Here is a 16,777-nt window from a genome sequence, read left to right as displayed (position 1 = left end):
AGGGCCTTTTGCTTTTTTTATGGCAAACATGAAAAGGTAAAGCAAAACCCGCATTACAAACAGCATACAGTGTTATCATTTAATTTTAGGGCCTAATATTATTTGGTTATTTATGTGAAACAATTTGTATCTGTATATTAATTTAAATGTAATTAACATCCATAACGTACATGTTTATTCATAAATATTATACCTACAAAGCTGTTGTAATGCAGGAAACGAAACCTTTTTATACTATGCTATCATAAAACATTATCACACTATAACAGACAAAAAGAGAAAGGCATGCAAATGTTTTTGGGTTTTTTTTTTTTTTTCCTTAGCACTAAACAAATAACATTATCACACTATAACAGACAAAAAGAGAAAGGCATGCAAATGTTTTTGGGTTTTTTTTTTTTTTTTTCCTTAGCACTAAACAAATAACATTATCACACTATAACAGACAAAAAGAGAAAGGCATGCAAATGTTTTTGGTTTTTTTTTTTTTTTTCCTTAGCACTAAACAAATAACATTATCACACTATAACAGACAAAAAGAGAAAGGCATGCAAATGTTTTTGGGTTTTTTTTTTTTTTTCCTTAGCACTAAACAAAAAACATTATCACACTATAACAGACAAAAAGAGAAAGGCATGCAAATGTTTTTGGTTTTTTTTTTTTTTTTTTTTCTTAGCACTAAACAAATAACATTATCACACTATAACAGACAAAAAGAGAAAGGCATGCAAATGTTTTTGGTTTTTTTTTTTTTTTTTTCCTTAGCACTAAACAAATAACATTATCACTATAACAGACAAAAAGAGAAAGGCATGCAAATGTTTTTGGGTTTTTTTTTTTTTTTTTTTTTCTTAGCACTAAACAAATAACATTATCACACTATAACAGACAAAAAGAGAAAGGCATGCAAATGTTTTTGGGTTTTTTTTTTTTTCTTTTCTTTTCTTAGCACTAAACAAATAACATTATCACACTATAACAGACAAAAAGAGAAAGGCATGCAAATGGTTTTTTTTTCCCCTAAACATGCAGAATATTCCATGCAAATCCACAAATGAGCCAACCATAAAAGTTAAATCTACCAAAAAGCTCACAATTTCACTACAAACCTGCAGTCATCAAAAGTTTACACTACTCTGCCTCATCACTTGGATCAGATGTACTTCTAAAACAACAAAGAATCCCCTCATGGTCACTAAAATAAGTAGGCCACACTACTGACTGTACCTCGTACTGTGTTGTTTTCACATACACATGGTCAATAAGTGTGCCTCTCTCTGTGGTGGGTTGTGTCACTAACTGAACAAAACCCCTCTCTGCGACAAAATTACAGATTGATGACGACTTCAAAATGTCATCATTGAAATCTCCCATGACAGCAATAGTGTTACTTTGTGGGTTAAGCCAATCAAGCAACTTGCTCAGATTCCCCTTAAACAAACACATGGGATAGGAGGGCGGTCGATAAATGACCGCAACTAGTATGTCAACACTGACATACTTGTAAATCAAACACTCCAAATTCACATGTGGTACTTTGATTATGTCAAATGCCACATTGTCTGCACTAAACATGCCAACACCACCATGTTGTTGGGCTTGCAATGCTGTCAAAGCTGGGTGGTCACTTCTGTAAGATTCACTTCGCGAACAGTTCAGGAAACTGTAACCATCGATCTTTACATTTTCTAAAACAGAATCAGTGGGTAACCATGTTTCTGTTACAGCAATACAGTTAGGCTGCAAATGCTGTGTGCACAAAGCTAAATCTGACACATGCAGACTCAAACTTTGCACATTCATCAAAAACACAGAAAATGTAGGTGTATTTGATGTGTGCTGGGGTATGACATCAACCAAGAATGGAGGCATACTCTTAACTGCATCCTTGATATCATCCTTACAATAAATGACCTTCTCTCTAAAGTCTTGAATGATCAAACCAGACAGACTCCTAACACGGCTTAAGGCCACATACGCCTGTCCTGCAGTGAAAACCTTTTTCAAACACACTACAGCACTGTCTACTGTCAACCCCTGCACTTTATGCACCGTACAAGCCCAAGCAAGTTTAAGTGGAAATTGCCTTCGCAATCCACCTTTGTTTGTCACCCTCTCTTCCTCTGGGTCAATACCCGTAGAACCAACCAAATCAACAGAAACACTAACAGACTGTTTCCTCCTCTGAGCACCAACCTGATCATCATCAAACTTTACAAACACCTTCTTTGGAAACCTACCTTCACTAGCTGACACAATGTGGGTAACAATACCGCACACACCGTTAACCAGACCGTCCAAAACATCAACATTCTTACAGAGCATAACACGGGCATCTATCCCCAAGGGAAGTGTTTCCTCTAAAGATGTGTTATACGTCCTGCTGTGATGTCCACTAATCAACTCTAACTTCCCTGTTTTCTTACTATTCACATAATCCTGTGCCTCTATCTCAACATATTCAGGACAAGTCCTGAATAGCTCCTGAATATTATGCTCATTTACTTGTTTATTTGTCGGAAATATGTGTAAAGCTGAGCTGACTTCACCGGTTTCACAACGCTGCAGTGTCCTAATGTCACTGAGCAGCATTGGAGTCTCTTTAGACCGAGTTCTGACCCTGTTCAACAACTCTGCAAAGACTGAATCCTGTTGCCTAACAACTGTTGTTAGTTCAACAACCTTAAACAGACTGGACCACAAGTTCACACCCTGATCATCAACATACAGTGGTTTCCCTTTAACGGGAGGCAACTGAAAAAAATCCCCCACTGCAATCACACTCACGTTACCAAACGGAGCAAAGTCACCAGTCTGTTTAATCTGCCTCAATCTACCATGAATATAAACCAACAATCTGTGATCTACCATGGAGATTTCATCAATGATCAAAATCTGCAGATCACACAACTTAGCACGCAGAGAATTGATCTTCTCTTCACCCAGAGGAGTGTACGGTAAGCGTACATTCACTCCAATGCTAAACGTGCTGTGAATAGTTGCTGCATGCAGATTGTATGCAGCAATCCCTGTAGGAGCAGTCAACAAAACACAGGTGTTGTCAGGATGACGGCATGCCGGTGACAACAACCTCATGGCCTCATACTGAATAGCCCTGATCAGATGGCTCTTACCGGTACCAGCCCCGCCGGTTAGAAACACGTGCAGGGGATCTGGCTTTTTCCCATTTACTTTATCTAAACACCACTGACGAATCTGGTAAAACACAGACAACTGTGTCTCATTCAGAGACCTAACCAATGCCAAACCATCACTTCTGCTCAAAACATTACTTCTTTTCTCTAAATGACAAACCTCTTTGCTACTGACTGCCAAATCAGGAATGTTTTCAACATGCTCCTCTACTACCTGCTCTGTCTCATTCTGCTCCTGCCGACACTGTAAACGTTCAAGTTCCTGCTCTGGACACAGCTCGCACCAGGCATCCTCTAACACAACGTTACTGTCAACCTCGTGCTGAATATCATCCAATTTATCAGCTTCCATTTCAAATCTGCTCCTGTTCAAATCCACAACTGACTTGACCGAATGCCTGGATCCATCACTTAACCTCACATGACCGTTCATGTAAAAGTCTTCAAACGTCTCACAGTTTGGAGGTTTAAGCTGCACGTCAACACAATGGGGAAGAAACAACTGCAAAATGCTCTGAAAGAAAGATTCTGGATTTTTTGTTTCAGAAAAGCGCGCGTAACGAACAACAGCAGGTTGTGAACGCGTTCTTTTTGAGACAAAACCAAACTCTTTCTTCAGTTTCACCCTATTCTGACTCTTCTCATTTTTGCTCAGAACACGATATTCTGACGCAAAAGTTGCCAAACACATGTCGTCAAACTCGCCATCATCTGGCCTGTTCCTATAGCGATCAACTAAACTAGTCATCCACATGTCTTCTGAAGTAAGACCCTGTGATGACGCTGCCTTTTGTTTTAACACATTTAAAGGCAGACTCATCTTCACAACATTTTCCCCTGTTGGGACAAACACAACCTTCCTGGAACACTCCTTCAGGTGCATGCTGGGTACCAACCTGTACACCGCTTCCTGACTCGACACATCTCTGTTGTGAAGATAGACACTGCCTAGATTCTTCAAAGCATCCTTGGCACTAAGATTTTTGTCCTTTGCTGCTTCTCTCTGAGCGTTCCCTAACAACAGTCCAATCTCCCTCTCTGCCTTTGAAATATAGGAGACAATGTAAACCACACATGCATATGCATCAACAACATACTGGATGTCCATGTTGGCATTCCAGCATTTCAAAAGTGGCTTACTGTACTGATTAACCCACACCTCATTGACCTCTCTTTTTAACACCACATGTGTATTCCGACTAAAGAGTTTATAAGCTCTCTCAAAAGCTCTCTGAGTAATCCCTAAACTCTCAAACAACTCGTCCAAACTACCAAAGGTTCTCTTCTCATCAGAAAGAGCCTTCTTCACTGCTGCCAAAATGTCTGCTGCGTGGTCCCTCATCCTTTTCTCAATGTCTTTATCAATCTGACTTTTGCATGTACATGCAACTGACCTACCAGTCTTCTCAGCCTGACACTTGCAGGTCTTCTTTAAATCTTCTAAACTTTTACCACGAGCTATGAAAGTCCTACCTGAAGCTGGCCTGGGAAAGTTAAAACGACAAACAGTTTTATTCTTTTTACAAGTTTTAGAATGTCGCTTTGAATGTTGCTGCACTGACGTCACTATATCTAACAACTCCTCATCCTCTGATGGTAGCTCACAGGTCACATATTTATCAATGAATGCAACAACTTCTTCATCCGAATCTTTATCAATCTTTGGGGCATTCTCGATCCAAAACAAACTATGAATGTGCGGTGAGCCACGCTGCTGAAACTCTACCCTATGAAAGTAATCCTTGATTTTACCTATCGGCTCAGCTGGAGACATCAGAACCTCCCTAAGAAAACAATGCCAACGGAAATCAAAAGATCTGGCTGCTGTGACTGGATTCCTGCGCAACAACTCACACCTATCTGCCCACTCTAACTCTTCAAATGTCTGTGTCCTACCTTCCTGTTTCAAAATACTATTCAACAGGTTTTTCCATCGCATATCAGCAGACGAAAAAGAACAAAACCACGTAGGAACACCTAGCTGCCTAACACAAGCCAATAAATCCTTCTGAGCTCCCTGCCAGAATGCTGGAGTACCTCTAATAGGTTTTAAGAACCGAAAGCCATCATCAAACTCCAACAACTGCTTCAAAGACTCTTCATCTCTCAACAAATCCTCCCCTACTCTTTGAGACTGATGACCCCCTTTCCCTTTCCGTAAGGCTATAGATACTTTGGATACTACCTGCTCTAACTCGGACATGTACTGAGCAAAAAAGATATACTCTACATTCCGAGCAAACCGACCATCTGCGTGTAAAATACGATTATTCAAATAACGTGACAAAGTTAGCCTGTGCTGTCTACTCTCGTGAAATGTATTGCAACCCTGTGGAAACAATACTGGGAAAGATTTAGCTTCATTTGCCTCATCGCACAACAACCTAACTGGACTATTTCCCTCAGCTGGAGCCAAATTCAATGTGTCATCAAAATACTGATCTAATGCTTCCTGACCTAAATCAACAGGCATGAGACATGTATCCTGAAACATACAATGCTGCTGCCTGTCATGTAGCTGCTCATCTTCAGCTTCATCTATGGATGCATCTGAACTCTCTACAGTAGGAACACTAACCTCTGCCAAATCTTCCTCTTCTTCCTTACAAAACTCATTCAACCAATCCTCATTAAACTCTACATCTTCATACAACACATTAGTCCTCTTCAAGTAAAGCAAAGCTTTCCTAACATGCATTGTATCGACAAACTGGTACTCATAGTGGCCTTTGTAAGTCAACTTGCGCTTTAATTTCACCCTCAACAACGACCCTTCCATATTGGAACGGGGCAACAGATCGTCAGTCTGCACGATATTGGCAGGAACACACGTCACCGGTCCATGAACACCATTTTGCCCACCTTTAGGCAATGCTAACATCTTCATAAATGGAATGTGCAAAGCTATCAAATGTTGCTCCAAACTATTCAAACACGCCAACTCTGGAGGAATGGGATTAAGTCCCAAATTATTAACTGCACTTTCAGGTGGGACTTCCCCTTTATTAATCTTTAAATGACAGGTGTGGCAAATCCACATCTGACCTCTCGGTGAATCGAACAACTTACAAGTCACCCCACAGTCCTGACTACATTTATGCAAATAATCTTCTGTCATACATTGATCAGCGATCAAAGCTACTCCTCTACTTTTGTTGTAATCTTCTCTTCTACAACTTAAAACCTGATGTTTAAACAACAATCTATGGCAGACACAACAAACAAAATCTGGACCATCCTCTACTTTCTTTAAAAACTGTCCCATCACAAAATCAAACTGTTCTGCCTTTTCTTTCCGATTCTGCCTCCTTTCTCTGGTACCTGCTGCAACACTCTCCCTATGCTCTGCATTACCATGGTACTTCCTTTTACTCTTGACTTTTACACGCTGTCTATGCACCTTATCTGACCAATACTTGCGTTTACTTATTCCTTTGACTCTCTCTCTATGCAAAACATTCTCTCGATATTTTAATTTACTGCTTTTCCTAACTCTCTCTCTATGCAAAACATTCTCTCGATATTTTAATTTACTGCTTTTCCTAACTCTCTCTCTATGCAAAACATTCTCTCGATATTTTAATTTACTGCTTTTCCTAACTCTCTCTCTATGCAAAACATTCTCTCGATATTTTAATCTACTGCTTCTCTTAACTCTCACTTTATGCAAAACATTCTCCAAATATTTGGTTTTACTCCTTTGCTTAACTTTCTCCCTATGTATCACATTGTCCTCATAATTTATTTTACTCCTTTTCTTAACTTTTTCTCTATGCAAAACATTCTCATAATTTATTTTACTTCTTTTCTTTACTTTCTCCCTATGTACTACATTTTTCTGGTATTTCATTTTGCTCATGAATTGTCTTTTCTGTCTAAGTAGCAAATATTCCTGGTATTTAATTTTTTCATCTAATTTCCTCTTCCTTTTCAAATACTTTGACAATGTACTATGCTGGGGCTGTTTTGTAACACCTTCTACATGCTCTACATCTAAACTTGCAGCTGAAATCGAAGCTCCCAAACAAGCACTCTCTTTCCCTTTACGCTGTCTAATATTGTAACCTGCCATACAAGACTCGTCCACTCTGCAGTAGCCATAGCAACCCTGAATTTGAGGCTGTTGAACACAAACGACAGTCTCATAATGATTATCATTACAATGTTCTAAATAAATTCCCTGATTTGAAAACTGTCTATTCCTACAACTATATTCAAGCCAGCGACCCTGATGATAAGTAAATATACTCACACCTAAACAATCTGCTGCTGCTTGAATCTCTACCTCTGTAGCCCATCTGCCAACATACTGCATTTTTGACTCCTTAAGGTACTCTGCCACAGAAGAAAACTCACTCCTCAAAAGACTCTTGTACTTTGCCACATTACTTTCTATCTGCTTCACAACTGCTAGTCTAACTTTCCTATGATTCTTCTGAGTACCACTCACAGCTTGACTGACTGCTCGAAAGAAACAATTACCGTCACCCTGTATGCTCTCATTCTTACATGGAGCTCCTAACTGACCAACCTCTGAAGATACTGCATCAACTATCTCTGACTCTACGTTCAACTGCTCACACAACGTTTCTGAAACTTCCCTACGAAGGGGATTAAACTGCAGTCCTTTACTCGCCACATCACTAACAAACACAACATCTGAATCAACTTCAATGACATCACTCCTTTTCAACTTCTTTGACAGAAAACGTCCTGCTGACCTCTTGTGCTTTTCTGCCCTCACACTGCTGCTACAGCTGACCTCTGGCTGACCACTGGCCTCCTCAGAGACACTGCTTCCAAACACGCTCTTTCTGCTTTCTACAGTTTGTGACTGTCCTAATGACTTATCACCGTCAACAACTAACCCTGGGAGAGACACACGAACACCAGCTATCTCAAACTGCTTATGACCTACTGGCAACATGCGTGACAACTTGCATATGTGATCAAAGACATGATCAATGCAACTGAAATACACAACAACACTCTTCCCGTTACCATGTAACATTCCCTCAGCACTACGAGCATGGGAATCAACCACTGCATAGCGTCCACGCTGATGAATGATAGCACAAGTGCTACCTTGCACTGTCAACAGACATGTGTCGTACTGTGTCAACATGTCCGTCAATCCCCTTTTCAAGGCCACATGTAGACCTAGCTCAATGTTGGGACCATCATCCACACCTACCAGTCCACTTACAAAGTCACCGTACTCAAACTCAAAGCTCTGCCCATCAACCACATGCTGTTTGGGCAGATCAGGAACACAAAGAAAGAGTGATACTTTATCACTGATCAAGTTGTTCTTCCTTAAAGAGGCATACAACTTGTCCCCTGAGACGACAACATCATCCAAGGTCTTGGACTGCCATGAAAACACACTGTCAGTTGTGTGTTTCGCCATTCCAACGAGGCTTATGGCCATACACTGAAATCCTCCAAACTCAAACTGATCATCTCCCTGATGAAAAGTTCCCTGCACTGATCTCACATGACATGCAGACCTGACTGAGCTGCTCTCCTGAACCTCACCTGCAACTTGCATGTCATCATCACTGTCTGCAACCTCTGAAACAGTCTCAACACCGAGTCCAACATCAAGCGGCTTCACAGACATGCTGGCAACAACATACGTCTGTGCGTTGAAAGACTTCTGCAGACCCCTGATGTGAAACATCAGGTCGTTCAGGCATGTGTTAAACACAGCCACAGATCTGCTGCAGCTAGGATCAGAACCACTGGCATCACGTGTGCTGCAGTCAACAACAACAATGTAATCTTTGTGTTGTATCACTGCAGTAGCAAGACCATCAACACCAAAGAGACACATGCCATCCCTCAACAACAGATCCTGCAGCTTCTCAGACACAAGTGTGTCCTCCCCTGGTGGCTTCACTACAAAGTACTCTGGCCTACCAATGTCAACGCTCCACTTCCCTCCAAAGACTGTGTGCTTCTCAATAAGCGTACACAACTCCCTTTCTCCTGCTGGAACCTTCTTACTCTCCTCAACCAGAAACTCCACCAACTTAGTCCCTTCTGACCTGACCTCGTCTATGTCCCTGCCACGCCATGTACACACAGGTGCAATCCTGTGTTTGATCGCAGCCACAGCACTACAAGTGAGCAAAGTATTCACGTCAGAGTAGTGACCTACAAAACTACTGCCTGAAACTAAAGGTGGGGGCAACTGCTCAGAACACATGCAAACTGGAGCTGCAACACTCTGACCTTTGACGGGCCTTTGAGTGCGATGGGGGCGGGCAGGACCCTCCACCGGCGCAGCCTGGTCGGGGGACTGGACAGGGGACTCGGGGGACGCTCCCACAACACTCGGAACCGCCTCCTGATGAAAACAAAACAAGTGAATGAAGGGCAAGGACAACAAAAATATAACCTCAAACACACTTAATGAAATAAAAATCAAATTCTTACTTTTAAAGCTTAAAAACACAAAAGCAGGCAGGTGATTAGCAAACGACAGAGACCAACTGCTTCAATCTGAAAACCTTGAATTATCAGAAAATATCACATATGATAAATAACTTGAACAAAATAAATCCACAAACCTCCGCCTCCGCCGTCTCCCGCATGAACGTGGAAGAAGTGACCCTCGCCTTCACAACCACCACGCTAGGTACTGCCTCCGCCTAGAAAACATACATGCATGAATCAAGTGTTTTTCTGCTGTTTAGCAAACACTACCTAGGAAATGGCATTACCATGGATACAACTCCAACCTATACATCAGACATTTAGAGTCAAAGTATTGTGTGTGTGGAAAAATAAAAACCTAAAAACATAACACTTACCTGCCGGTCGGACCGACTCCTCTTGGAGGCAGCACTCCTCCTGCGCTCCACAAAGGCCTTCTAATGAAAAACAAATCAAATATATTGTTGACATATTGCATTTACACATTAAAAGCAGTTTGGACTGTTTTTGAGATTCCATGATTATTACCTGCTTGCCCTCTGGAACCGCGGTACCAGGGAGATGAGATGGCACAAGCTTGTCCATCTCATCCAACAGGGCAAAGCTAAACCAGACTGGGTTTAGCGGGATGGTACACTCCTTCACCACCTGTGAAATTATAGAGCGCAGACACTTGTTGAACTCAACTCTAAACAGATACAGTTATCTATAAACACTGAAATGATTCAAAGGCTAAGTGAGTGCATTTTTAATGACATAATTCCTTCAAACCATGTAGTATATGCCTGCTTTGAGCACAGCAGCTGACTACTCCCTCCCAATCTACCTACAATTATAAACATGAAGAAAACATCACAAACCTGCTTTTGTACCTTCCTTCTCTGAGGAAGCACACCAGAGGACCGGCCAGGCTCCCCTGATGAGTTCCCCTGTAACAAAAGAAAGCATAGTTTGTGTTAAGTACAATAGTTGTGTTTCGCAGACATATTTTAACATCTTAACCCCACAATGACAGGGCATTACCTCTTTGCCCCTTTGAACAGTGCGCCACACGAAGGGGTTCACCGGAGGACGTGGTGGAGTGTCCTCACCCTTCACAACAAGTTTTGGCTTGATGCATGGTGCTAGTGGTCTGAGGGGTGCTTTCACAGCGGGGGGTTGTGGCACTGTGTCAAGTGTCTAATGATGAGATAAAAAAACATTTTGACAAAGCACGTCAGTTTAAAAAAAGTTCCTTAAGAATTACACATTACAAAAAACATGTAAAAAATGCACACAATTTGAAAAATACAAAAAATAAAATGTAATCTTTTTTTTTTTTTTTAAATCTAATCCAAACATATATTTATAACATAACTTACAACGTAAACAGCCTGCCACATCAGCTGTGATAGCACGCTCATGCCCTCAGGTTCTGACAGGTGAATCTGTAATATATAAAAAACATTGAATTTTAAACACTTGTTCAATAAACTGAACTCCTCACATCAAAATTACATGTTATACTTACGCCATCTCTAGCCCACAGGTCTGTGTTCTCCAACGGAAAGTGACATGCCGTTGGAAAATACCGCACACCTTAAAAATGGAAATCATATAATAACCATAAGTAATTGTACTTTCACATAATGTCAAATATTACACAAAATTGTATATCAGAGGTCACATACCCAAGCGGACACAAACCCTATGGAATTCCTGGCGCAGCAGTTCTTGGTACTGCTGGTCGCAGTTGAAGCGGGGGGGGAAATCCACCACTACAACCTGAAAGGAATATAACAAAGTGTATATATATTTGCAGATCCATACAAATTTTTTTTTTTTTTTTAAAAACATTCATACTTTTAAATTTAAACTTAAAGCTTACGTTGGACCACCGGTTGCAGGCAGCATTCAGAAGCTCGGTGAAGTCGGCACCAGCATCTGAGATGGTCCTGGAATGTGTGAGGTTGTTGGATGGGGCCAGAAGACAAACTGCATCAGGAGTTCGAGGGACGTGAGCGTGCACAAGCTCAGCCCTCAAATCATGAGCAGCGCCCCCGGGTGTAGACATGATGCCAAAGGAAAACCTTCCCTCTGGCATGGACACGTGCCGGTCGGCGATGGCACGAAGGTGGGAATCACCCACAAGAAGAACAAACTGGGATAGCATACAGAAATTAAGTTTTAGTTTGATTGCAATTTAATATATTAACAGCTGTGGTAAATATATACATAAATTACATCTAATATTACCTTCTTGTCAGGAGACTCAGGCATAAACACCAGTTTGTGCTGCTTCCCAGACAGCGACGAAACTGGCCATTTCTGCACGGGATGGCGGTACCCAGTACCATGCCCTATTCATAAAGACAAACAAATTCAACAAATTTAAAGTAAAAACGTCATACATCATTAATACATAACAGTTCAATGTTGTATTACTCTAAAATGACTTTAAATGACACAGGAGAAAAGCAACAAAAACCTCTAGATATGGTTGACTACTCACGTGCACTGGCATTGCTGGAGCCATAGGGACTGGCGTTGAAGCGTTCAACGCCAGCGCTTCGCTGCTCTGCCATTCGCTTCTTGGCTGCCAGAGAGCGGCGATAGGACTTACCACGAGGCATCTTAACACATGTGAACACAAAAACAGAAGCACAATGAATCAATCACAGCATTTAAAATAGTGTATCCAGCTAGTATCTTTTTAAAATGTATCCATCACTACACAAAAAACATTTAATAAAACCGGTAACTAACCGTGCTTCGCACCAAGTCCTGCTGCTCTGTGGAAGAAAGATGGGACTGTCTCCTGTCAGACTGCACAAACACAAAAGGACAATTAATTTAGACTTGTTGAGAAGCCAAGCTTACTACACATAAACTTCAGAATAAATGTCCAAAAATATATATAAAATACTCTTTTACACAAGTGCACAGACAATATACACACCGAGCTACACACAGAGACACCAGTATACAAGTACATTTATATTGGTTCAGCTTTCTTTACAAAGAAATTCAAAAACAAAGCACAAATCAGTTCTGCTTCATCGTGTCCTCACAGCTACACAGCCTCTCACAACACAATTGCTAGGGGATATCTCAACAACAATAATTATCACAATAATTTTTTTCTCAACATAAATATTACAATTGTACACTAAAGATGACCATGGTTTACTAATAAATCATATTCTAAATCAATTGTCACACAGCAGTTACACAGCTGATCCCATGTCCATGACAACAGCTAATGAGACTTGGAGAGACACACACAATCACCTTTTCTCAAGTCTTACTTTACTGTTATCGCCTCTTAATTCTTTACTTATACTACTACTATTGTACTATTCCAAGTGCTTTTACTACTTCCACTACTTTAACTACTTCAAGTACTCCTAGTACTTTAACTACTTCAAGTACTCAAATAATTTTACTACTTCAAGTACTCAAAGTACTTTTACTAGTGGAAGTAGTAAAAGTACTTGTAGTACTTGAAGTAGTAAAGTACTAGGAGTACTTGAAGCAAAAGTACTTCTGTGATGCATTCACTGCACTGTGGGAAAACATCACTCTGCTCATAACCCTTAGGAATCTTAAAGGGGAGTGCACAACTCATAATCTAGTAGTCTGAGTTTGTCACTGTTCCTGTTAATGTCTGAATGTTTCAAAAAAAAAAAAAAGAATGAAATTTTTGAAAATAAATAAATCATAATCTAGTAGTCTGTCACTATGCAGCCTTGCTGTAGGTAGCTTTAAAGCTTGACAGCCTTTTTCAAAAACACAGCGCTGACGCCACATGTCTCACGGTTCTGTCTGTCATACGTAGCGCATTGTATTAAAAAAAAAAAAAAAAAAAATATTTAAAATTAAAATTATTTTTTTTTTGGAAAATAAATAAATCATAATCTAGTAAAATAATACACAGTATGCAATTTAATATATATATATATGTTTGTTATAAAAAAAACGAATTATGTAAATAAGCTCATTCACAGTTCTACATGGTGTGTAATAGGACTCACTGCTTTTAACTAACATGTTCACTTTAAATTAAGGCTTGAAACAAGAATCGCATCATGCTTTACTTAATATAAAACCACCATGTCATTCCAAATTCACTGAAAATACATGAAACTGTCACAATGCAGCCTTGCTGTAGGTAGCTTTAAAGCTTGAAAGCCATTTTCAAAAACACAGCGCTGACGCCACATGACTAACGGTTCTATCTTTAATATGTAGCGCATTGTTATTAACTTTTCAATTCAGTTCAATTTCAAAAGAATAATCACAATCATGCTTTACTTTAATCCAAAACCACCATGTCGTTTCAAATTCAGCTGTTGAACTGCAAGCCCGGCAGCCTTTGAAGCTTCGGCGTCATGAGCGCTGACGTCACGTCTAACGGTTCTGTCTGTAATATGTAGCGCATTGCATTTATTTAAAAAAAAAAAAAAAAAAAAAAAAAAAATTAAATGTAGTGCATTGTTTACACTTTAATTCAGTTCAACTTTAAAACAAGAATCACAATCATGCTTTCCTTTAATACAAAACCACCATGTCGTTTTAAATTCAGCTCTGCACCTGCAGCAGGCCCATCAGCCTTTGAAGCGTTCCCGCATTTTTCAAAAACTGACGTCATGCCTAACGGTTAAGGCCACTGCTATGAACACTTTTCAATTCGAGTTCAATTTTAAAACAAGAATAAAATCACGCTTTAAAGTCTATACAAAACCACCATGTCATACCAAATTCACAGAAAATACATGAAACCGTTACACTGCAGCCTCGTTGTAGGTAGCTTTAATGCTTGAAAGCCATTTTTCAAAAATACAGCACTGTCACATGCCTAACTGTTCTGTCTGTAATATGTAGTGCATTGTTAACACTTTTCAATTCAGTTCAATTTTAAAACAACAAGAATCACAATCATGCTTTACTTTAATACAAAACCACCATATCGTTTCAAATTCAGCTCTGAAGCTACAGCATGCAGCAGGCCTAGTAGTCTTTCAAGCCTGACGCAATTTCAAAAACTCTGACTTCATGCCTAACAGTTAACGGTGTAGGCCACTGCTATGAACACTTTTCAATTCGAGCTCAATTTTAAAACAAGAATAAAATCACGCTTTTAAGTCTATACAAAACCACCAACCACTCTAAGTGCCTGCTGAAGGAGCACACCTAAAGCTAGCACACCTAGCTTGCATTAGCTTCATTAGCTCTTCACTCGGTCACTCATTGAAGGTAGCACATAAAAACACTGCAGTTAGCATTAAAGCTGTTACTCACTGTGTGTCCCAAAGGTCCAGGTGAAGGGATAAAGGTGCACAAGTCGTTGGAAGGTAGAAAGGCTTTAGAAAATCGAGTGAAAATCTCCGTGTATATCAGATGGGGTCGCTCGGTAGCTAGCAAAAAATGCTCGCTCTCAGGCTCGCTCTGATACACGCAGCTGTAGGTCCTGTAAAGGAGTACCGGTCAGTGACGTGACGCGCCGTTATATACCAGCGCCGCTGACGCTGCTGACGCTGCTGACGCAGCAAAATAAAACGTGCAAGCTGATAGGCTCCCTCACCTGAAGTCTGTTACACAGACATTCATTTGGTGAAGCTCATGAGAGGAAAAAGGAACAGGAAACTCGAAACTTGAAGAGGAAAATGTCAAAATAAAACACCCGAAATAAAATAATACCTTTTATTTCTGAAAAGAATTGGACTTATTGACAAAATGACAAAAGTGTGATTAGTATTATCATATAATATGAAATTAGGGCATGAAATACAGTATTGTGTATGCTGTGGTTTCATTAATTTGTACAATGATATATGCATTATGCCACTATAAAAAATAATAATTATTAAAAATATCTAAATAATAATAATAATAATGATAATAACACAAAACAGAAATTAAACATGTCTATCCCCGTTCCTGCATTAACTCATCTCTATAAACATTTGCTCATATGAATAGTGTCAGAAAATTACATGTCCTAGAGTTTTTCTCCAATCAACTCCTTCATCGCTCAGCATAAAGTAGTCACATTGGAGATGAACATTTGTCAAAGAAATCTTCCTAAGTCAATGGCTGTGGGTGTGGCAGAGCAAGGTTTTTTTGCATAAGTGCCCCAGCCTGAACATCTCCATATGCAAATATTCACCTATATGTTATACAGAGCTACTTGCCACAGGAAGTCACGTCTTACTTTATGGTGTATAGCTCTCAGACTGTGACTTGTTGTTGAAGGTTGTCTCTCTGGCAACACCTGAAACTCTGATGTCTCGCCATGAAACAGGAAATACTTACAGCTCCTTCATACAGTGTTCAATTTGTTTGAAGTTACATACACATGATCAGGGTCCGTCCCTCAACACACCTATCGACTCTTTTATCTACTACAGTCATAGCGCCACCCACAGGAAATACATGGTACTGACATTTACATACAATACCCGATCTCTTCCAAATTTGACATGTTTCATCACGGACCCAGCCTGAACTCATATACATACACATGTTTGTCATTTGAATAGCGCCACCTATTGGACACAATGAGTATTTACTCTCAGAACATGTTTTTAACATGCTTGTGATCCCAACTCTTTCTATAATGATCTGTGATGAACAATCCTTCAGAACTTAATTAAAGACACAGCAGCACCTACTGGTGACAGGCGGTACTGCAAGTACACTATGCTGATAACTCCACGGGTGTGCTCACAGTTTCAGCCTAGGCAGCACAGCAACACCCGCAGCACATCAGGCGGTGGCTTAAATCAGGCGGTAGTGCACATCAGGGAGTCGCGCACATCAGGCGGTGCTTGAACGAGGGCCCGCACATCGCCGCTTGCGGCTTTAATTGTCATTATTATTATTATTATTGTTGTTATTATTATTATTATTATTATTATTATTACCTGTTTTGGGAATTATTGTTAACTTAAATAACAGTTCAGCTTGATTCTCACAGGTTGTGATGATAAGAAGCATTTCAAAAAATAAAGAAGATATACATAACAATAAATAAATTACCAATGCACAGTATGCAGTGTCAGATGATTTGATCAGCAGAGTTTAAACAGTTAAGTTTTCAGCCACATAGTCATTTAATTGTCTTCAGGTTTACAGTCTGGGTCCTCTTAAGCTCTTTGGGTGTTGCTCCAGATTCATCATAAACAAAGTGAAATAAGAAA

At 40.0% G+C, this 16,777-nt stretch overlaps 1 protein-coding gene across 1 annotated transcript; it reads right to left on the bottom strand.

Moving 5' to 3' along the window:
• Window positions 1-946: 946 nt before the first annotated feature.
• On the bottom strand, window positions 947-15,041 carry LOC117817176. The gene is made up of 15 exons (XM_034689688.1): window positions 14,877-15,041; window positions 12,342-12,401; window positions 12,088-12,208; window positions 11,832-11,935; window positions 11,464-11,736; window positions 11,267-11,360; window positions 11,107-11,174; window positions 10,958-11,023; window positions 10,620-10,775; window positions 10,457-10,525; window positions 10,125-10,244; window positions 9,974-10,033; window positions 9,731-9,811; window positions 9,393-9,507; window positions 947-973 (listed from the first exon to the last, which is right to left on the bottom strand). The coding sequence occupies exons 3-15, from the start codon at window positions 12,206-12,208 to the stop codon at window positions 969-971; spliced, it is 1,332 nt and encodes a 443-aa protein (XP_034545579.1). The 5' UTR covers window positions 12,342-12,401; window positions 14,877-15,041; the 3' UTR covers window positions 947-968.
• Window positions 15,042-16,777: the final 1,736 nt, after the last annotated feature.

This window comes from Notolabrus celidotus, chromosome 8 (genome assembly GCF_009762535.1).
Source record: "Notolabrus celidotus isolate fNotCel1 chromosome 8, fNotCel1.pri, whole genome shotgun sequence".
Classification (NCBI taxonomy): Eukaryota; Metazoa; Chordata; class Actinopteri; order Labriformes; family Labridae; genus Notolabrus; species Notolabrus celidotus.
This window is presented reverse-complemented; position numbering and strand designations above follow the sequence as displayed.

What these genes read in the sequence shown, in the direction of transcription:
- LOC117817176 (XM_034689688.1), bottom strand. Translation starts at nt 12,208, where the DNA reads ATGCCTCGTGGTAAGTCCTATCGCCGCTCTCTGGCAGCCAAGAAGCGA. An exon ending in CCTGCAACCGGTGGTCCAAC is followed by an intron (nt 11,361 to 11,463) that starts GTAAGCTTTAAG and finishes TATTCCTTTCAG; the next exon opens with GTTGTAGTGGTGGATTTCCC. An exon ending in GGAGTCGGTCCGACCGGCAG is followed by an intron (nt 9,812 to 9,973) that starts GTAAGTGTTATG and finishes TATGTTTTCTAG; the next exon opens with GCGGAGGCAGTACCTAGCGT.